General features: G+C 37.8%; 1 protein-coding gene across 1 annotated transcript in view; it reads left to right on the forward strand.

Annotated features, from left to right (window-relative positions):
* The window catches only part of TTC29 (tetratricopeptide repeat domain 29), a 260,760-nt gene that overhangs the window by 71,231 nt on the left and 166,220 nt on the right, over positions 1-23,309 (forward strand). Inside the window, exons 7-8 of the mRNA XM_069558624.1 lie at positions 10,408-10,620; positions 17,736-17,821. Of these exons, the coding sequence (XP_069414725.1) occupies positions 10,408-10,620; positions 17,736-17,821 (299 nt within the window). The remainder of the gene's footprint in view (positions 1-10,407; positions 10,621-17,735; positions 17,822-23,309) is intronic.

The raw sequence follows: 23,309 nt of genomic DNA on the forward strand, positions 1-23,309 counted from the left end.
CAAACACTGAACAGTTTCCAAAAACGGGTCACCTTGAACAAGTAAAGCCATCATGCGCTTTGGGCGTCAGCTCTGCCACCTGCTTGGTATGTGAATTTAGGCCAGAGAACCCCTGATGCTCATTGTCTTTATCCCTAAAATATAGATACTATTATCACACATGTGCAATCTAAAGAACAAATGAAGATAACAAAATGGAAGCAGACTCCCAGATAACAAGAACAAACTAGTGGTTACCAGTGAAGAGATGAAAGGGAAGAGGGACAAAAGAGAGGTAGGGAATTAAGTGGTACAAACTGCTATGCACAAAACAAGTAAGCTATCAGGGCATATTGCACAGCACAGGGAATGTAGCCAATTTTCATAACATTAATAATCTATAAAAATTTGGAACACTGTTGTACAATAGAACTAATCTAGTATTGTAAATCAACTATACCTCAGTAAAAAATAAAGATTTTAAATAAGGTGAAGATGCATATATATGCATATATGCACATCTGATATATTGGGTTGGCCAATATGTATATGTATATATGTGTGTGTATATATATATTTACTACTGTTAGTGCTAGGCACATGGTAAGGAGTCCATTAACATGATTTTTCTCCCTCCATACTCACCTAGATTACTTTGTTAGTTGCTGTTGTTTAGTTGCTAAGTTGCACCCAGCTCTTTGCAGTACCGAGGACTGTAGCCCATCAGTCGCCCCGTCCCTGGAATTCTCCAGGCAAGAACGCTGGGGTGTGATGCCATTTCCTTCGCCAGGGGATCTTCAAGACCCAAGGATTGAACCCATGTCTTCTTTACCACAGGTGGATTTTTAACCACTGAGCCACCAGGGAAGGCCTTCAGTTAGTTAGGTTTTTGTAATACCCCAAATTGGCAGATACTTATTTCAATCAGAACAGCCATGTATGGGGAAAATCCTCCTCATTCCCCTCATCTCCCATAGGGGAATCAATAGTGATACTTCAGCATCTACACTCCCCCACCTTTCTCTTGGCTCATGTAACCATAGTACACGTCATCAGAACGTGGTTTATTTAAAATCATGAGCAATCTGTAATTCAAGTAAGAATTATGTGATTGATCAAGTCCAGAGCAAAATAATTCATTAGTTGATCTAATGTCAATATTGACTGTATTTCTCCTTAGACTTTTATGTTTGTCAACACTTTTTACTTACAATTTTAAGATGAGGTAGAAAGCTCTATAGGCTTTTTAATGGCTAGTGTTAATTTCCTGTTGTTTATACAGCATACAAGTGGTTTACCCTTTAAAATATTATTGGAGAGATTTCAGTACTTCCAAGTGTGAACATTTAAGAGCAAAGCTGCCTAATGCTTAATCCTTAGAAATTATAACACTTGGATAGAAAGTACCATCTGAGCATAATAATTGGTGTATTATAAGTTTGTGCACCATGTCCAGCACTGACCACAATTCAGCTATCTAAAATCACAAGCAACAGCAGTTGATAACAGTTCCTCCAGAATATTTCAGAAGTCCTGGCAAATTTTTTGGAATTTAAAAATTAGCTCACCGACATTGCCAACATCAGTGATAAAGGCTTTGGTGAATTTCTCCCATGCCTTCCTTTCTGTCTTCCTGGGACCTATTTTCATTGTCTTGGTTTAGTGACCTGTATTCTTTAAAAGAGGCATGGTAGCACACCTACAACTTCCATCTGAAATCTTTGCTCAAAATTACAAGGAAAGGATTCCAGTTTTTAAATAGCACCTTGAAAGTGTTACTCCTTCAGTCATGTCCGACTCTTTGTGATCCCATGGACTGTAGCCTGCCAAGCTCCTCCGCCCATGGAATTCTCCAGGCAAAAATACTGGAGTGGGTTGCTATTTCCTTCTCCAGGGATTTTTTTCTTCCCAACTCAGGGATTGAACCCAGGTCTCCTGCATTGCAGGCAGATTCTTCGCCAACTGAACCACCACCTTACATTTTCTCTAGACATCCCAGAGAAGCTACTCAAAAGTTACGGGCACATTGTCTTCCCAGTTTATTAGGGATGCTCTTGAGTTTCAGAAACAAAATCTTTGTTTTCTGGCATTCCGTCTTGCACTGGTGTGCAGTGAGTGAGAACACAGAACACATCTCCCCTGATAAGAGATAAATCCTTAAAAGTGATAGTTTCCATTGGGAAATATGACAGACCCTTAATATTTCAGCATGGATCATGCCTTTATAATTACCATAATTGAATGTTAAAACCCAAAGATAATATAAATTGTTCATGCAGTTAAACTGAAATGGACAGCAGTGTCTTTTGTTTTAATAAAAAGGCAATAATAACATTTTTCTCTCTTTGCTGCTGTTCAGTATTGCTTCTAGCAGAGTTTATGCCTACATCATACAGAATAGTACCAACTGCCAGAGATGTACAGTAGCTTCAGATTAAAATGTAATATGAGATACATAAAGCTTTATTGTTCCTTTAGGTTGTTGTTTTAAACCAAAGTGGAATATTTCCTTAAATTCTTTAAGGAAATGTGCACCATTTACAACTAAATATGCTTATGACTTATACCAAGGCTGCTGAAGAAGTAGGCCTTATGAGCCTGTCAAATTATTCTCATGCAATTGTTCCTGTAGCATTATTTTTACTGGCAAATGTACAAGTTGATAGAAAAGGAAATAATTAGCTACCTTCAGAATTGCTGATGCATGGAGCTAAAGCAGGCCAGCCTGGGCGTCTTAGAGATTGTGACATTTGAAATTACCTGAACAATTCCAGAGCCATCTTTGGACATAATTAACACCTTGCCTAATTAATGTCAAGTCTAGACAGAGTCACAGCCTATTTATGAAATATTATTTTATTTCAAACTTGCTCTCACCTTTATTATATTGCAAACTTTAGATCTGTGTGCTGTTTTCTTAAGTGGAGCAACTTCTTCTTTTTTTTTTTTTCTTTTTTTCTTTTCCCTCCCCCTTCGAGTAATCAATGCACTGCTGAATGAGTTCATTTTAATGCACTCAATCATGCCTCTAATGTTCGTAGCTTACGGGCGCAAGCATCAGTAATGCAGGAATGTTATATGGCTTTAGTTTGGGCCATTTCATAAAATATTCATGGAATCAAAAATGTGCATCAAAATAGCGGCTGGGAGAATTACATTTATGTTCCTGCTTTTATGGCAGCTTCACATTTAAACCCATTTGTGTTAATATCTAGTCAATCTTCCTACTTTAAAAAAAAAACTAAAATGGGAGAGACCATATACATTCTCCTTTGCTTAATATTTGTTCTAGACATCTGCTGTCATACAACAAATATCTATAAACTTTCAGAGATGTGCCAGGAAAGAGGGGTAAGCAGCAATTTGGGTAACACCCAAATATATAAAACCTTGTTTTTTCTACATAGTGTTTATCTTAACATCCTACCAAACATTTTGCAGTTTGCAACACTGTCCAGGTTTTTGTTTGTATTTTTAAATAAATGGGAGGATTTCTTGTTTATGTGGGCTTTGGGTAAAGGGAACTCCTTTGTAGCAGTTTTATTTTAAGGGTACACTTTCTTTTAGATGAAAAACTATAAACAACATCTGTAGATGTTGTATAATTGTTTACAAAAGCAAAAGCAAACCAGAAAAACCAAGAAACACTTGGGACTGAGCCTACTTCTGTGCACGCCTGGATTCTTCTCGTATGCAGTTGTTCAGAGTGTGTCTCCCACTGTGATATGTTTTCTGATAGTATCTCATGTTCTTGAGATAAATTGATTTTTGATGGAAGGCCATCTCCAATCACTCCCACAAAACATCTTGGCTTCATTTTCTTCCCTGATCAGCTTGAAATATGAGTGGAGCTCTGGATTTTTGTTCTGGTGTAGAACCAGGCACTCCTAATGATGAGACACGGCATGTCTTCCTTACCACAGTTACTCCTGTGATCTTTGTTACTCATAGTGATGAGTAATTCCTGGTGCAAGAAGATAAAGCTCATGACCCCTCAAGATGCCTTTACCATCTCTGAATGTGCCTGAATCCTCCTCTCTTTGGTTTTCAGTAAACTTTTGCTTTTGTGATACCTTGTTCTAATTGTTTTTCTTCTCTCTGCCCTCTTTCTCAATGAAAAGTAATGTTAATGCCTGAAAATGCCAGAGAAGGATGCCTGTCTAGACACTTGTCCTTCAGCAAGATTGATGGTGGGATCTGGGAATCTTGCCTGGCCCTGATATATTAAAGCTCATCTGGTAACAAAGGGCAGACACACTGAGCATGCTGAAGAAGCTGTAAAGGGCTGCCATGAGCCAAACTTGAAAACCTGACTTAGGATCTCCATTTATATTTTACATTTAGCTTTGTCAAAATAATCACTGGATTGAAGACTTTTTATATTATTTCTCTCAGGTATATTAAATTTAGAATTTTTAGATAAGAACAGGGTACATTATGTCCTAATAAATATCTAATTGATATTAATATGAGTCTTTACTCATAAAGTAAAAAAATCTTTAAAGTCCTGTTCACTGTTGGATGGAGAAGGAAATGGCAACTCACTCCAGTACTCTTGCCTGGAGAATCTCATGGATGGAGGACCCTGGTGGGCTACAGTCCATGGGGTTGCAAAGAGTCGGACACGACTGAGCGATTTCACTTTCTTTTCTTTCACTGTTGGAAATACAAATTGGATGGAAATGATCACATTGTTAGTCATGCTTAAAGGAAAATATTTTCCTATTTAAATTCATATGCTCCCTTCATAGACATTTTAATATTTTTAAATCAAATATTATACCATATCATAATATGTACTTTCACATTCTGACCAGTCTTTAGAAATTACAGCCAGGTCATTTGTATGCTTATGATTATTTGGATCAAATCCTTGCTGGCTTACTTACTCTCCTATTTGCCACTGGATAACTTTAGAAATGATTCCCTACATTCAAGAAGGGCTAGAAAACTCTTCTTCCTCTAAATAAGCACCTCGGTTTAAAACAGTGCTGATCACTACTATATATAAAATAGATAACTAATAACTAATAAGTACCTACTATTAGTTATAGCACAGGGAATTCAATGCTCAAAATAACCTATATGGAAAGAGAGTCGAAGAAAGAATGAATATATGTATATGAATAACTGATTTCCTGTGCCTTACACCTGAAACATTATAAATGAACTCTGCTCCAATAAAAATTTAAAAATAAATAAACAGGGCTGATCAGAACCCCCCGGGACCTCCTCTGTAGCAGAGTGGTTGAGGAAGCAGACATAAAGCCATGAGTAGCTGGATGTGATCACAGGTTGGGACTATGTTTTTGACATCCTAGGTACCCTCACCCCATGGGTGTCACCTCCCAGTTTAGGTTAAAGTAGAGAATTTAGATGCGGACTACAGAGCTGGTTGTACATTAGACTCCCTCAGGGAGAGCAGTGAGAAGCACATCAGTGTGGAGTATCAGTTCGTTCATGTTGGAAGTTCCTGTGACTACCTGAATAGGGGCACAGAGTTATAGACCTGGAACACATCATGTAACTCCAGCATTGTTTTAACTTGAGAGATTTATGTCCAGGCAATCTGACTTACTCCATCTAAGTTTTCTAACTTGTTCTGATATGGTAGAACCAAGCTCTAGGGGTGGTTTGGCAATCCTGGATTTAAATCTTAAACATCATCTTTTAGCAATTTGAGTCATTTAATGTTTGTGAGCCTTGGTGTCCTCTTTGGTGTAAAAGAGGACACCTTTTGAAAGGTTTGAAAGGTTGTTTTGAAAAGTTAACTAGGATAATGTATGAGGGGGAAAAAACCTTTTTTTGACTAGCAGCCATCGCTCTTTGAGAAACAGTAGTCTGTACCTTTTACTGAGTATCTTGGCCTAGGCTCCTTTCTAATAGCAGAAACTCACGCACAAAAGAGCTTAACTTTGGCTAGTAATTATCAGCTAGGCAGTACACTGATACTAGTCCCCACTGCTTAATCAAAAATCAAACTCAACTGAAAAGTCTATTTCTCAATCATTCCAAGGCCCCCTTCCATACTAATTAACTGAAACCAATGTCCCAAGAACCTCTCATTTCATTTCTGCATAGACAGCCTGTGCAGGAAATCTGATGACATCAGTAACCGGGAGAGAAGTCTGGGTGGTTTGGAATACCGAGACACAGTCCCCAACTTTCTCCCTGTCTTCCCCATCTTCATTCCCCTCCCCATTTCCTCGACATCTCCTTTCCCCACTTTCCCCCTCCCCTTTCTGCCTGATGTGGATCAAATCTTGGACCCAGTTACCACTTCTCATATACTGCCTACATCATTATGCATCATTTGCATATCGTTATGATTAGTTGGGTTACCCAGAGCTTCCTCTCCTGGCTCTCCTTCTGGAATTCTTAGTGAATCTGTTATTGTATAACACACCTTCGGACCCTAGGGTTGCTGTGTGCGACCGCAGATGCTGTCAGGCCCTTCTTAGTCTCCTTATAGTCCCCCATTTTTTTTTTAACTCTCTGGTTTACTCACAGTTCCCTGTATCCATCCATCCCTATTTACATGACCAAAGAGAAATATGTATCCATACTTTATGAATAAATGGATGCTGGATGAAAAAAAAAGAACTCTCATATACAATCTTTCCAGGAATACAGAGCTACACTTTACAGGCAGAAATATAGTTAACAGAGGAAACATAACACGCATATATGTCAATGCTGCATTCGAGTTTTAAAAAAGAAATGAGAGTCGTGGGTATTTGGAGAAAGGTGTTTCTGCTGAGTGGTGCTGCAGGAGAGAGGTGAAAAACTGTGCCTGCTTTTGTGGGAGGTAAGAGAAAATTTGTCAGTTAGATGTAAAGACAGAACAGGAAACCTCAACCGTGAGTATTTGTATCAAAATGAAAAAGAACTGGGCATTATTTTAAAATAGCTCCTATTACATATTTCTTTTAACACACTGAACAGGTTTTGATGCAAGAAACAGTAGCAAATGCCAGTAATCAGAAAGAAAAACAGAAAACAAACCATTCATCACCCAGATAACACTGATACAGCTTTGTAAATGTTTTCTGATAATCTTCAGTATTTTCACTTATCATAAGCACCTGTCCATGTAATCAAATATTCTTCTGTAACATCATATTTATGTCTTTGTAGTCTTTTATCATGTGAAAATTTCATAGTACAAGTTTATAAACAGCTCAGCATCACAAGCCACCCCCTCCCATGTTTCTTTGCTGATACACCCTCCTTCTGCAAGGGGCTCAGACTAGTCATGTCTTTACTGAATTTTTGTACAGATCATTTCCTGATTATATATCTCTGTCGTATTTCTTTGAAAATACTACTTCTTTATATGTGCATTTTAATATTTATTTTGATAACAAATTCAATGCAAAAATCAGTTCAGTCGCTCAGTCCTGTCCAACTCTTTGCGTCCCCATGGACTACAACACACCAGGTTTTCTTGTCCGTCACCAACTCCCGGAGTTTACTCAAGCTCATGTCCATTGAGTCGGTGATGCCATCCATCCATCTCATCCTCTGTCGTCCCCTCTTCTTCCGCCTTCAATCTTTCCCAGCATCAGGGTCTTTTCTAGTGAGTCAGTAGGAAGAAATTATACACAATAGTCATAGCAGGGGAGTGTTCAACCTGTACTGTGCAATGCATCTTTTCTTCCGTTGTTTATTTGTATAGCTTTATTGAGATGTAATTGACATACAATATTATATAGGTTTAATGTGTACAATGTGTTGATTTGATATAGTTACATGTTACAAAATGATTCTGTCTGTAGGGTTAGTTAACACCTCTATCATGAATCTTATTTAAGGAAATTGAGCCTAATCTGTCCTACATAGGGTCCTTTAATCAGTCGTGATAATATTTTCATCAGGATTCAACTACATATTTTGTTGGAAGAATATGTTGTACTTAAAAGAAAAATAAATAGTGGTTATGTTTCATTTGGCCTGTGGATTTTTAAAAAATAGTATCACTATGCCAGCTGGTAACAGTAGGTATGTTTATTGAGTACCTACTCTGTATCAGATATTGAACACATAGTAATTCATTTCTCACAATAACACCTTGAATAGTTACACTATAATCTTGTTTGCAGAAGCCTTAAATTGGGGCACAAAGAGGGCAGTAATTAGCCTGAGGCTAAACAGCAGAAGGGCTTCCCAGGTGGTGCTAGTGGTAAAGAACCTACCTGCCAGTGCGGGTAGACATAAGAGATGGAAGTTCAGTCCCGGGGTTGGGAAGATACCCTGGAAGAGAGCACGGCAATCCACTCCAGTAGTCTTGCTTGGAGAATCCCATGGACAGAGGAGCCTGGTGAGCCATGATCCAATGGGTCACATAGAGTCGAACATGACTGAAGTGACTTAGCATGCATGCACGCAAACAGCAGAAATGGTAAAAGCGGTATAGGTACTCAGACTGTCTACTTGGAGCCTACAGTTACTCTTAAATAGTATTATTGGAATGCCTAGATGTAAGTGCCTTTTTGGTTAATTCCAGTTAAGTAATTCCAATACTATAACATTGGTATCTATATTACTACAGGATTTTGTGGGCATTTCTATAAGTCCATTCACAAGTAAAATGGAGTCTATAGTGGGGAACTACAAACTACCCTTCCAGAAATGTGCTTGCTCACATTTTAAGGAATCAAATGACTGTAAGTTAGAGTTTTGGCTTTGAGAAGATATATTTTCAACTATATTATAAAATATAATTCAGAAGGGCAGTTGTTATTTTATTATTTAAAATTAAGCAGAGTATACAAAGTCTCCTTGAAAAGTTCAAACTTTCAGAAGTAGTTTAAAGCTTCATAATATTTACATTTGAAATCTGTAGCAAATGCACCCTCTCTCAAGATACCTCAGTTATTGAGAATGAAGAATTGCTGCTTTACTGGGATAACAGGACAGCAGAGAGGTTTAGAACACGGGCTCTGGAATCAGACTGCCCAGATCTGCAAAGCCACTGGCCATGCAGTCTTGGGCAAAATAGTTTCCTAAATTGATTATTTATTTATTTATTTATTTTTAGCTGTGCAGGGTCTTTGTTGCTGCACAGGATTTTCTCTAGTTGCAGCAAACAGGGGCTACCCTCTGGATGAGGTGCTCGGGTTCTCATTGCAGTGGGTTCTCTGGTGGAGCACACAGCTCTAGGGTGCTCACACTTCAGTAGTTGTGGCACGTGGGCTCAACAGTTGTGATTCCCAGGCCCTAGAGCACAGACTCAATAGTTGTGGCCCACAGACTCAGTTGCTGCATGGCATGTGAGGTATTCCCAGGTCAGGGATCAAACTCGTGTCTCCTGCATTGGCAAGTGAATTCTTTACCACTGAGCCACCAGGGAAGCCCATGGGCAAAATTCTTAACCTTACTCTTTTCTTCTGTAAAGTGGAATCATAACAAATCTATATTCCATAGGACTGTTTTGATGATTAAATGAGAAATGCATGTATAGTGCATGGCAACCATCCCTTGCATGCATCATGTTGAGTAAATAAATGTTAGCTAATATGATTCTTGTTAATAATTATTACTTAACATTCACACCATCCCTAAACATATTCAATTCTCATTAATTTCTACTAGCCCAAGTATATCCCTTTAACAAGTGTCCATCCAAAATCAGTGCTGACTGTTCACAATAGCTAGGAAGGACATGGAAGCAACCTAGATGTCCATCTGCAGACGAATGGATAAGAAAGCTGTGGTACATGTACAAAATGGAATATTACTCAGCTATTAAAAAGAACTCATTTGAATCAGTTCTAATGAGGTGGATGAAACTGGAGCCTATTATACAGAGTGAAGTAAGTCAGAAAGAAAAGCACCAATACAGTATATTAACGCATATATATGGAATTTAGAAAGGTGGTAACGATGACCATATATGCAAGACAGCAAAAGAGACACAGATACAAAGAACAGACTTTTGGACTCTGGGAGAAGGCGAGGGTGGGATGATTTGAGAGAATAGCCCTGAAACATGTGTATTACCATGTGTGAAATAGATCACCAGTCCAAGTTCCGTGTATGAAACAGGGCACTCAAAGCCGGTGCACTGGGACAACCCTGAGGGATGGGATGCAGAGGGAGGTGGGAGGGGGATTCAGGATCGGGGACACATGTACACCAATGGCTGATTCATGTCAATGTACGGCAAAAGCCACCACAATATTGTAATTAGCCTTCAATTAAAATAAAGAAATTAATTTTAAAAAATCAGTGCTGAACCTCAGAACCATATTGAGATAGCTCCTTTCAATCAGCTGAAGTCCTCTTCAGCCTTAGAAAGACTTGAATGCATCCCTGGTTCCACCCTCCTTCACCCCACTTGAATAGTAAAGCACAAGAAGTCTTCAGAATATCTGAAGCTACGTTCTGGTCTGTGGTTGGTATTTATGAATGGCTTTTATTCCTCAGGTCAGCTTCTGGAAGCTGCGGAGCATTATGAAGCCTTCCATCAATTGACGCAAGGGCGGATATGGAAGGATGAGACAGGCCGTGTTCTCAACTTGTTGGCCTGCGAGAGTCTCCTGAGGACCTACAGATTACTCTCAGACAAAATGCTGGAAAATAAAGAATACAAACAGGCCATCAGAATTCTAATAAAAGCTTGTGAAATAGCCAAAGAAGGTGGGTGGAAAAGAGCGCTCTCACACTGCTGCCTTTAATGGGCAGACACTGCTTCTCCCAAGAGGGAGGTAAAAACCGTCAAGTGTTTGGGTGATTATTTCCTATGAAATGCAGAGACAAATGCCATCAATATACTTCCAAGTTTCACTGTAAAACAGAGGGGCCTTAGTGCTGACAACAAGAAATCCATTAGTTTCTGGAAAGCTTTATCTCCAAAATTGCAACCCTCTGGGAGTAATGTGATAAACCAATAAACCCATAATGAGAAGGTAAGGTCATTTGCAAAAGTTAAGGGTGTGTGTGTATGTGTGTGTGTGTACATGTGTGTGCGTGTGTGCACACACATGTGCACGCTTAAATTCATATATTTTTTAAAATCTGAGAGACCTTTCACTTTTTGTAAATTCCCTTTTGTCAGGTAGTAGGAAATATATGATGGATATTAAGTTAGGAATAACAGGAAGATGAGGTTTAATATATTTTAGACCCTTGCCTGTCAAAGTGTGTGGCCTTTGGACTGACAGCCTCAGCATCATCTGGAAGCTTGTAAGAAACGCAGCATCTCCAGACCGACTGCATCAGGATCTGCAGGTTTGCAAGGTCCCCAGGTGATTCATATGCACGCTCACAGTAGTGAAAATGCTTTTGTGAGAGCTGATCACATGCTTGATATTCTATATCATTTGCATATGTATAAAATATTTTAAAAAATTTGGAACATAAACTCATAAGCTTTTACTTTGTGAGATGCAAAGTAAAATAAATTACCTCAGAGTAATTTATTAATAGAGTAGAGCCCTTTCACGAAGGAGGAAAAGATGGAAGTTATGCCCTTGAACCAAAGTTCATTAGCTTGTGTTTATATTTAATCAGTTGGTTTACACAGTAACAAATGGTTTATTTGGAGTAAACAGCAGTGATTTTCTGGGTTTGATTTTAATTTTTTAAAGAGTGAAAGTAAAAAGCTTATTCTCTCTGTTACTTTTTAAAAATATTATTAGTTGAAATAAATATAACATTGAAAGATGTATCCCTTGAATGAATGGTGATTGAGTACCTACCCCAAAGGGGTAAACACTGACATAAATAGTTAGCTCTTAGATCAATTTCAGCAGCTAACTTTAGTTATGTGAAAAGTTATGTATAATTTTAATGTGAGTTAATGTTATCAGTTAGGAAAAGGTATTTCACTTTAGGTTCACATTTGCTAAATCATAAGGTAATTCACAAAGAAAGCAAAGTTCTTAGGGTCTCTTCCAACAGTCAGAGCCTGCCAAGCAGTCTCCTTTCTGAAAGCATCTCTCACTTTCCAAAGGACAGATAAAGAGAATAGGAGAAAACCAACTCCTTATGCTGTAATAATTTTGAGTATCTTTTGAAACCAATAAATATTTGTGCCCATATTTTTCACATAAGAAAGAACGCAGGTTAAAAGATGGCACAGTATTTCACAGAGCTCTGACAGCTGCTGAAATGCTCTGGAACAAATCAGCCCTTCTTGTTGCCTTCTGCTTTGGTCAGGGAGCCTGAAGCAGCAAGCTGATGATTGCATGCCTTGCCTCCCACATTGGATTACATAGTATTTGAAGAAGACTGATATCCATAGTGCACCAGCTCCTTTGTTAGGGTGCCTTCGTGTAATGCACAAGTATAGCAACCGCCATACAGTAGTCTCATGACTCTAGTATTCTATTATTTTCATATTTCAATCATCATTGGTCTTTAATAAATTCACAAAGTTGTACAAACATCAACACTAACCCCATACTCACTAGAAGTCATGCCCTACACCTTTCTTCCCCTGTCCCCTAGTAACCATTCATCTTTCTGTCTCTGTGCATTGACCTCTTCTGGATAGTTCACACAAATGGAATTATACTCTGTATGTTCTTTTGTGTCTAGCTTCTTTCACTTAGCATCATGTTTTCAAAGTTTATTCATCTTGTAACATGTATCACTACTTCATTCATATTTATGGCCAAATAATACCCTATTATATGATTATTATCACATTTTCTTTATCCATTCATTAGTTGGTGGACATTTATGTTGTTCCCACCTTTTGTCTCTTATGAATAATGCTAGTCTGAACATTTGTGTGCATGTTTTCAGTTCCTCAGGGTATATACCTAGTTGTGGAATTGCTGGGTCATATGACTCTATGTTTAACTTATTGTTGTTGCTCTTGTTCAGTCGCTCAGTCATCTCTGACTCTTTGTGACCCCCTGGACTGCAGCACTCCAGGCTTCCCTGTCCTTCACCATCTCCCAGAGCTTGCTCAAACTCAATGTCCATTGAGTCAGTGATGCCATCCAACCATCTCATCCTCTGTCATCCCTTTCTCCTCCTGCCTTCAATCTTTCCCAGCATCAGGGCCTTTTCTAATGAGTCAGCTCTTCGCATCAGTTGGCCAAAGTGTTGGAGCTTCCGCTTCATCATCGGTCCTTCCAATGAATATTCAGGAACTGGCAAAGAGTTTTCCCGAGTCACTGAATTGTTTTACATTCCCATCAACAATGTATAAAGGGTTTCACTTTAGCCACCCCCTCACCAGCACTTGTTGCTCGTCTGTTTATTATAGTCATCTTTAGTAGGTATAAAGTGATATCTCACTGAATTTATTTTGCCTATCCCTGTTGGTTAATGATGTTGAGCATCTCTTTGTGTGCTTACTGTCCATTTGTATATCTTCTTTGCAGAAATGTGTATTCTGTTTCTTTGCCCATTTTTAATTGTTTTTTTTTATTATTGAGTTATAAGAATCCTCTAATATTCTAGAGCAAGTCCTTCATCAGATTTGTGATTTGAAAACACTGGGTTTTCTTTTCCCTCTCTGATGGTATCCACTGAGGGCCAAGCTTTTAATTTGATGAAGCGCAAAGTAATATATTCCTTCTTCGGTTGTTTGTGCTTTTGATATCATGACTGTGCAGGTTTTCACTAATGCAAAGTCATGAAGATTTACTTCTATATATTATTCTAAGAGCTTTATAGTTCTAAGTCCTATATTTAGGTGTGTATGTGTGTGTGTGTGTGAAGAGAGTCCAACTTCATGTTTTACGTGTAGATATCCAGTTGCCCCAGTACTAGTTGTTGAAAATGCTCTTCTTTCTCAGTCTTGTCTTGGGACTGTTGATAAGTTTAATTGACCATAAATGTGAGGGCTGGTGTCAGAGGCCATCTTCGTCTTCTTCCTGATCTTAGGACAAAAGCTATCAGTCTTTCACCATTAAGTTTAATGTTAGCTGTGGGGGTTTTTGTAAATACTTTTTTTTAACACGTTGAGGAAGTTCCCCTCTATTCTGAATTTGTTGAGGGTTTTTTTTTTTAATCATAAAAAAGGGTTGAATTTTGTGAAATGTCTTTTTCTGCATCTATTGAGATGAAAATGTGGTTTGTCCTTTCTATTAAAAATAGGATATTACATGGACTGATTTGCACATGTTGAATCAACCCTAAATTCCTGGGATAAATCCAGCTCGATCCTGGTGTTTAATCCTTTTCCTTTAACTCCTGGATTGTCTTTGCTAGTAAATATTGGGGATTGTCTATATTTATGATGGATGTTGGCTTGTCATTTTCTTTTCTTGTGGTGTATTTTTGATGTCAAAATAATAGTGGCTTCATAGAATGATTTGGGAAGTGTTCTCTCAGTTTTTGGAGGAGTCTGTGAAGAACTGGTGTTGATTATATTTTTAATATTTGGTAGATTTCATCCTTGAAGCTAGCTGGGCTTCTTTTGTGGAAACTGCTTGATTTCTAATTTAAGTTCTTTACTTATTGTGAATCTATTCATATTTTCCATCTCTTCTTGAGTCAGTTTCAGTAGTATGTGTCTATTTTTCCATTTTATCAACTGTATCTAATTTGTTGGTATACCATTGTCCATAATATTCCTTTATAATATTTTTTTTATCTCCATAAGAACTGTGGTGATTTCCCTCATTCATTCCTGATTTTCATAATTTGAGGATATTCTTTTTTCCCTTGTTCAGTCTAGCTAAAAGTCTGTCAATTTTGTAGACTTTTTCAATGAACCAACTTTTGGTTTTGTTGGGAACCTCTTTTTTTTCTACTCTCTATTTCACTTATTTCCTCTGTATATTATTTCCTTCTGTTTGCTTTAAGTTTAATTATTCTTTTTCTACTTTTATAAAGTGAAAAGATGTTTCCTTTAAAAAAAAAAACAGGCATTGATAGCTGTACATGTCCCTCTCTGCTCTGCTTTAGCTGAATCCCACAAATTTGGGGGTTTTGTATTTTCATTTTCATTCATCTCAAAGTATTTTCTAGTTTACCTTTTCATTTCTTCTTTGATCCAATGATTATTTAGAAGCGTGTTTAATTTCCACATAGTTGTGAGTTTCTCAAATTTTTCTGTTATCTTTAATTTCATTTTCTTGTGGATACCATCTCCTCAGTGATATCTACTACCCTGACAACTGTATTTAATATTGAAACCTGCTTTTTTCTTTGTACCCCTACTTAACATTCTCAAATCCCCTTAACCTGCTTAATTTTTTCCCCTAACATACTTATCACCCTGAAACTTACCATATACTTTATTATGTTTATTTTCAATTTTCTGTCTTTTTATTTTATTTCTCTAAAATATAAACTCGCCAAGGACAGGGAATTTGTCTGGTTAATGTACTGATGGTTTCCAAGTGCTGAGAGTTGTGCCTGGTTTTTGGTTTTCAGTTACTAAGTTGTGCCTGACTCTGCGACCCCATGGACTACAGCACACCAGGCTTCCCTATCCTTCACTATCTCCTGGAGTTTGCTCAAACTCATGTCCATTGAGTCCATGATGCCATCCAACCACCTCTTTCCCTGTTGCCCCCTTCTACCTTGTATAGGATGGTCCTAATAAATAAGCACTGAATAAATGAATGAGTGAATATGTGTTAGCCAAATAACAAAAAGAAGGTTTAGGGCACATTTTAATAAAACGTTTGAGTTACTCCCAAGAACATTGTGTCCATTATTCCACCTGGGATGACTTCCTCTTTGGATTCTCTAGTAAACATACTAGTGTAAGAATGAACAATTTAGTTTTGAAAGTAGAAACATATCAATTTCTTTAAGACAAATGATTATTGACTCGGATAGCATGGCTAATATGAATTTCACCCACTCAGGTAAACAGCGCAATATAACTAATCTTGGACACTTTTTCTGTATGTCACTGTTGAGCGGGTCACTCAACTGCAATGCTTTCCTTCAGTGTTTTATTATTTTCAGTTTATCTTAACTTCATCTCAGTAAACAGGAAGTTCTTATGCTTAAATCCTACTATTATTTGGTGTGATCTATTTCAATTAGCTGTTTCAAAATCTTTCTGTCTACAGGAATAGATTTTTTTTTTCTACTTTTTTGGGTTGCTTTTTACATAAAGTTTAATGCAAATAATGATCCTGTATGCAAACATGCAGTTGTCACTGCTTTACTCCATTTAACACAGCAAGTACAAGTCTCAAGTAATCAACCTTTAATTATCGAAGAGGCAACTTCCCACCATAGTCTCTTCATTCTACCCCTTCTTTTCCTCCCCTAGTCCCACCTTTCTCCCCAGCAGTCGTAAGCCTATAGCAGAGAAAAAGTGAGGACCCAGCTGAATTGAGTTCAGATTTCCCAGACTGAATCACTAGCATCATCAGCTCTGCTGAAGTGGGATCTTGAGGGTATAATTCTCTGCAATTGATGAAATTGTCAGAGAAGAAAAAATATACTGTCAGTGGCATTTGCTGTCCTGTTTCCTTGCAGTCTTCCAGTTGAGCCATTGCTTCACAAGAGGTAATTCAGTGAGTGCTGAGCAGAGAATTGCTGGCTCCTGTGGAAATCCATCATGGTGGGAATGCAGAGTGCAGAAATCTAAGGATCTTTACTTTCCAAAGATAAAAAATGAGGGTAGATAAATCAGCATTTGCACTACCCAGGAGTTAAGTAACATTAAAAGGAAAAAAACTTCCAAAAGTAAAAGAGAATAGTGTTTTTTTTTTAGTTTTTTATTTTTTAAATTTTAAAATCTTTAATTCTTACATGCATTCCCAAACATGAACCCCCCTCCCACAAAAAACCTCTTGTGGTTCTTGCAAGTATATTAGATTTACATGGTAAATTCTGCACATTAACTGTTAGTAAATTATCTATTTATTAGACAATGTGATGTATGTCTTAGTGAAGCACATGTTACATGGTGACATATTTTGGGAAGAAAAATTTGATAATGCCTGGAATAAAGCACATCCTACAAAAATTAGGCTAAATTCCTTCTGAAAAGATGGTGAAAAGCATTTACCAATCACTAGCAAGGGAAAATGTGTTTGGATTTCAAAATATGCATGGAACTTTATACCAAGAAACGAAGCTCTGGCATTCTTACCCAAGTTTTAAGCAATAACTTTCCAACTAAAACCTAGTCAAGGCAACAATTGCTTAACTTGCTAATTATCTGCCTTATTGGAGACTTAGCTGAATGCCAGTCTGTGTGTGTATGTGTGTTTGTCCACCAAGTAAGGCTGATACTCCTTATCAATTATTTCATGTATGTAGTCACAGCTATGGTGAATGGCTGTAGGTTTTACATGGTGGTGCATGCATATTAAGTTGCTTTCGTCGTGTCTGACTCTTGGCGACCCTATGGACTGCCAGACTCCTCTGTCGATGGGATTCTCCAAGCAAAAATACTGGAGTGGGTTGCATGCCCTCCTCCAGGGGATCTTCCCGACCCACAGATCAAACCCGTGCCTCTCATGTCTCCTGCATTGGTAGGCAGGTTCTTTACCGCTAACCCCACCTGGGAAGCCCTTGCATGGGTGACTAATATAGAAATCATATATGGGTGTCAAAATGCTAAGACTGGATTTTGTACACAGAGGAAACTCATCATAATTATATTGCTCATACACCTTATTCTAACATCTGTGACCCAGGTAAATTATATTAATGTCAGCCTTTTTGATCAGTACACAGCTAGGTTTCAGGGGTTGTTGATATAAATCTGTATACTTTGTTATAATAACTTTCCAGTGTCTTGAAAAGCAGAGACTCTGTCTGTGGTAATAAGCCAGTTTCTTCAATACCATAATATTTTTTCTACATTTTTGTTTTAGGAAATGACAAAAAGATGGAAGGAGAGGCTTCCTATTACTTGGGCTTAGCGCACTTGGCTGCTGGAGAGTATGAAACAGCATTAGCAGTAAGTTCAAGGAGACTTTTCACCACTGCCACTTTTAATTTTTATTTTATTATATTTGTTTAATTGTATGTTGTTATAAGGCCAACAGGAATGAGATGGGCCTGATGTAAGTGTACCTGTTTATAGAGACTAAAGCAAAATAGCTATTCTAGAAGCATTAAAAATTGGTTTTACTGATGAAGTTAAATATATCAAATAATGGGGCCCTCCACTCCCATAGCACCGAGGACAAGAGGAAATGGATTTAAATTACAGCAAAAAGTATACAGTAAAAAAATTATAATAAACTTGTGGTTTGGGACATTTTTTTTAGACAAGACAGTGGCTAATAAGGAACAGATTGAATTCCATTGTTGTGGACTTTTCGTTTGTGGGAGTTAGGGGAGAGGGCACCAAGTGGGGAAGGCATCGCTAGTCCCAATCTGAGAAGTAGCCTGTTTCATGATAAAAATCACTGTTTGCCTATTTTATGATCAGGCTTGGGGTGTTTGACACACAAAAAAATGTCAACAGCTATCTTTTCTATAACAGAAATAATTTTTCTCCCATTGTTCTCTTACCTCTAATACATTTCAAGTGTGGCTTCATATTTAATTTTGTTTACATCTCAGGTAATAACCCTATTTGGCAGGGAGTATTGGCTTTATTTTCAGCTTTTAGGAGCTCTTACTGGCTCTTTTAGATATTCATGCTATGTAGCATTCCTATAGTTGAGCTAGACACATTCTTTATCGTCCTTAAAAGTGGGTCATCATAGGAAACATGGGTTTTCCTAGTTGACTCTTCTGCTTAATATTTTTTAGTTAATGACATGCATTCAGCAAGGCTGTTGTGTTCCAGATACTTTCAGGAGCACAGAAGCCGACAAAATGCACATTTCCCTTTAGGAGCTAATTTAATGAGGTTGACCAACTTGTAAACAACTATAATTCAAAGCAGGATGGACAGGGGTTTTCTGAATTCAGAAATAAGTATGTATTTAGTTCCAATACCGAAAATCAAGAGGGTTGCACAGGAGAACTTTTGAGGGGTAGGCTATCTACAGGCAGAAAGTATGAGAGTCATGGATAGTGGAATATTAGACACACACTCATTCACACACACTCAACACATGAATGTTTGAGTAGGTTTGAGAAGCATTGAATTGTTATGTGCAAGGTAGGATACAGTAGGAGATCAGGCTGGAAAATTAAGTGAAAACTAGCTTAAAGATTTTCCCCCCACCTCATCACATGGCAAGTGCATAGCAAAATAAATTCAAACAATACCATAGTGTTTATAGTGAAAATAAATCTTCCTTCTACCCCTATACTCAGTCTCACAGTTTTCTCAAAGGCAATTAATAGTTACAAGTTTCTGATTTATCCTGCCAAAAATTTTCATGTCTATACCTGGCATATAAGTACACATATATGTGTGCCCATTTTGTTGTTTACAAAATAGTAAGTTTTTATACACACTGTTCTGCCTCCTGAATTAACTTCCTCCATACTGATGGATATCTAGACAGGTCTCATTTTAAAAAGGACTCATGGTGCCCCATGGTATAGCTATACGATAAGGGATTTAGCCATCTCCTGTTGGTGGGCATTTAGGTTATCTCCAAGCAGTTTTTTTTTTCCTTTTAAAAAAATTAATTTATTTATTTTGATTACTTTGCAATATTGTAGTGCTTTTTGCCATACGTCGACATGAGTCAGTCAGGGGTGCACACGTGTCCTCACATCCTGAACCCCTCCCAGCTTCCTTTCCACCCAGTCCCTCTGGGGTGGCCCAGAGCACCTACCGGCTTTGAGTGCCCTTCTTCATGCATTGAACCTGCACTGGTCATCTATAACATGGTAATATACATGTTTCAATGCTATTCTCTCATATCATCTCACCCTCGCCTTCTCCCACAGAGTCCAAAAGTCTGTTCTTTACATCTGTGTCTCTTTTGCTGCCTTGCATATAGAATTGTTGTTACTGTCTTTGTAAATTCCATATATATTGCTTTACTATACTGTATTGGTGTTTCTCTTTCTGACTTAACTTCACTCTGTATAATAGGCTCTAGTTTCATCCATCTCATTAGAACTGACTCAAATATGTTCTTTCTTATAGCTAAATAACATTTCATTGTGTAAATGTACACAACTTCCTTATCCATTTGTCTGTCGGTGGGCATCTAGGTTGCTTCCATGTCCTCGCCATTGTAAATAGTGCTGTGATGAACGCTGGGGTACACGTGTCTCTTTCAGTTCTGGTTTCCTCAGTGTGTATGCCCAGCACTGGGATTGCTGGGTCATATGACAGTTCTATTTGCAGTTTTTTAAGGAATCTCCACACTGTTCTCTATAGCAACTGTACCAGTTTGCATTCCCACCAATCAGTTTTTATCACATAGAGTACAGCAGTGAACAGCTTTGTGCTGAAGTAAGAGATGATCTACAGAGTAAATTCCTACAGGTGGAAATGCTGAGTCAGAGAGAAGGTGAATTTAAAAATAAATTTATTTTTACTTCTGATCTTCACTTCAAAGACACTTCACACATTTGTAGCCATATAACAATAACAATCAGTGAAAGTGCCTGCTTTCTCAGCAGCTATTTGTATTTTAAGAATTTAGACATTTAGTTAATATGTGTTGTGAATGTTTTTCCAGGCCATTTTTAAAGGTGTTTTTTAATTAATTGGAGGATAATTTCTTTACAATGTTGTGTTAGTTTTTGCCATACAACAAGATGAATCAGCCATAAGTACAGGCCATTGTTGGTTTTTTTTTTTTTACCTTATTATGAAATTCTTCCATCCCAAGCTTTTAGATATGTATGTGGCCAAATTTATCAATTTCTTCTTGTATGATTTCTGGACATTCTCAGAAAGACTACTCATTCTCAGAAAGTTTTTTTTTGAGAATTAGAAATTCATTCTAATTCCAAGATCATAATTTTTTAATCTGTGGGAGGATTGGAGAGTCTTAAATGCTTTGCTGGGGAATGTGAGGCTCATTTTTTAAGCAGTGTGGAACATTTGATGACTTTGATGAGGCTGGTGACATGATCTCCTTAATTCACTCATGGTTGTGTACTGAGCACCTTGTCACAGAGACATCATGCTAGGCGCTGGGTCTGATCATTCTCACGCTGAGAAAGTGCTCCGTTAGTTTTAGCCTTTGCCTTCTTATATTCAGTCTATCATTAATTCTTATCATCAACTCCATACACTCTTTTTATTCTCTCACTCATATTTAAAATTTATGTTGGAATATTTTCAGATTTTCAGTATCTTGCCCCTATACTCAGCTACTATCTCTCATAAATTTCTTCTCCTTCCCAAAATGTTGTCCATCTGTTTAAGGATTTTTATGTGATTATTTTTTCCAAAGAATCTTGACTTAGAAAAACCTGTCACACGTAAATATCCCTAATTAATGGTTCTCATGATGTGAAACAGAAGGGACTCTGAAATTTTGCTAATTTTAATCTTGATTTGAAGGCTTTAATATGTTAATAAATGATTAATACATGTAATTGGAGAAGGAAATGGCAAACCACTCCAGTATTCTTGCCTAGAGAATCCTGTGGACGGAGGAGCTTGATGGGCTGCTGTGCATAGGGTCACACAGAGTCAGACACGACTGAAGCGACTTAGCCTGCATGCATGCATTAGAGAAGGAAATGGCAACCTACTCCAGTATTCTTGCCTGGAGAATCCCAGGGACAGAGGAGCCTGGTGGGCTGCCATCTATGGGGTTGTACAGAGTCAGACACTACTGAAGTGACTTAGCAGTAGCAGCAGCAATACATGTAATAGAAGAATATATTGACAAGTATATGCGCTAAGAACTAGTTTGTTGAAGGGTTCCATTGTTGAGTTAATGTTGCCACCAGGCCTCCATATCCTTTATCTTTTAGGCACCTGGGAGGATATTAATCAATGTAAATGGGATGCAGAAAAAGGAATATAGTAGGTTTGATGTTAGCAACACTAGACTTTTGAGTTAATTACTTTTCTCTTTGTTATAAATCACTGTACTCCTTTTCCTTGTTATAAATTGTTGTGCCCTTGCTATGTAAGAATGTAACTTTATTTAGTGCTTTCTGAGAGTGGCACCAAACTTTGGGAAGAACAACACTATTACCCTTACCAGAAAAGGGCTGTAAAATGCTAATTGGCCTTCTGGCCAAAAGATGATGTAAATCACCTAAGACTTGTGTATACAACAGGTATGCAGAGAGAAAGCCTGGTCTCGATAAGAGTCAGGGCTGCTGATGCTGCATAATTTTGTATTATCCATTGATCTCTATGTAAAATCAAAAGTATATAAGGCCTTTCTGGACAATAGAGGATGGGCCAGTCACTGGAAAGACGGGTTTCCCCCATGTCAAGTCTCTCTCTCTCTCTCTTTCTCCCTCTCCCTCCCTCTCCTTTTCAGGCTAAATTCCCATCTGGGGCATGGAGGCTCTCCGATTCTACTTACTTGCTCTGGCTTCCAAGATCCACACGAGAGGGAGCCTAAGGCGGGGCACCGTCAGCTATTCAAGTGGGCGCTGGTGGCCTAACGTAGATGGTGCAAGTTCCTTGTCTTGGAACTTTATTAGTTTTCTGCGTAAACCAAGTTATTCAGCCTCTTTTCTCCACTAAATTTCCCACTACACTATTTCTTCCTAATCTCTCTTTATATTTCTAAATAAATAAGTTTTTCCTCGGCACGCCATCCCCACTGACAAAGCATTTATTGAATTATGAACTAGCACTAAACTAAAAACAAATAGTGGATTTTTTTAGAGCTAAAGTACCTACTAATGGGGAAAGTCCATTTGGTGAAGAGAAGCGATGGTTCCTATAATAAACCTGTGCAGAAGGTCACAGAGACCCTGATATTTAAAAGAGAAGAAAGCTACCAATATACATCAGATGCTGAGGAAAGAAGTAGTAATTCCCTTCGACCATAGTCAATTTACACCTGAAAATTTCCAAGTAGAGTAAATTCTTAACTTTAGAAAATAAATGTGTCTTATGAAGTCCTAAGATTTCAAGGAGGAACATATTTTACCAAAAAATCACAGTCAAGACCTTATGCAAATCTGGCCCAGCTCCTACAATCAAACATTGCAACCATGAAGTTATTTTAAGGAAAAGGATGGTCCTATCTAAGTAAATTGTTTTTGTGCATGAATTTTCTTTCTCTGTAAATACTCCATTCCACTTCCTAATCTTAGGAACATCAACTTAGATCAGTCTTCAGTACATTCATTGAGGTATTTCCCATTATTTAGTTATTTTCCATTATTAAGCAGAACTTATTTCTAGAGTACATCATGAGAAATGCTTGGCTGGAGGAAACACAAGCTGGAATCAAGATTGCTGAGAGAAATATCAATAACCTCAGATATGCAGATGACACCACCCTTATGGCAGAAAGTGAAGAGGAACTAAAAAGCCTCTTGATGAAAGTGAAAGAGGAGAGTGAAAGAGTTGGCTTAAAGCTCAACATTCAGAAAAC

Source organism: Ovis canadensis, chromosome 17 (assembly GCF_042477335.2).
Source record: "Ovis canadensis isolate MfBH-ARS-UI-01 breed Bighorn chromosome 17, ARS-UI_OviCan_v2, whole genome shotgun sequence".
Lineage (NCBI taxonomy): Eukaryota > Metazoa > Chordata > Mammalia > Artiodactyla > Bovidae > Ovis > Ovis canadensis.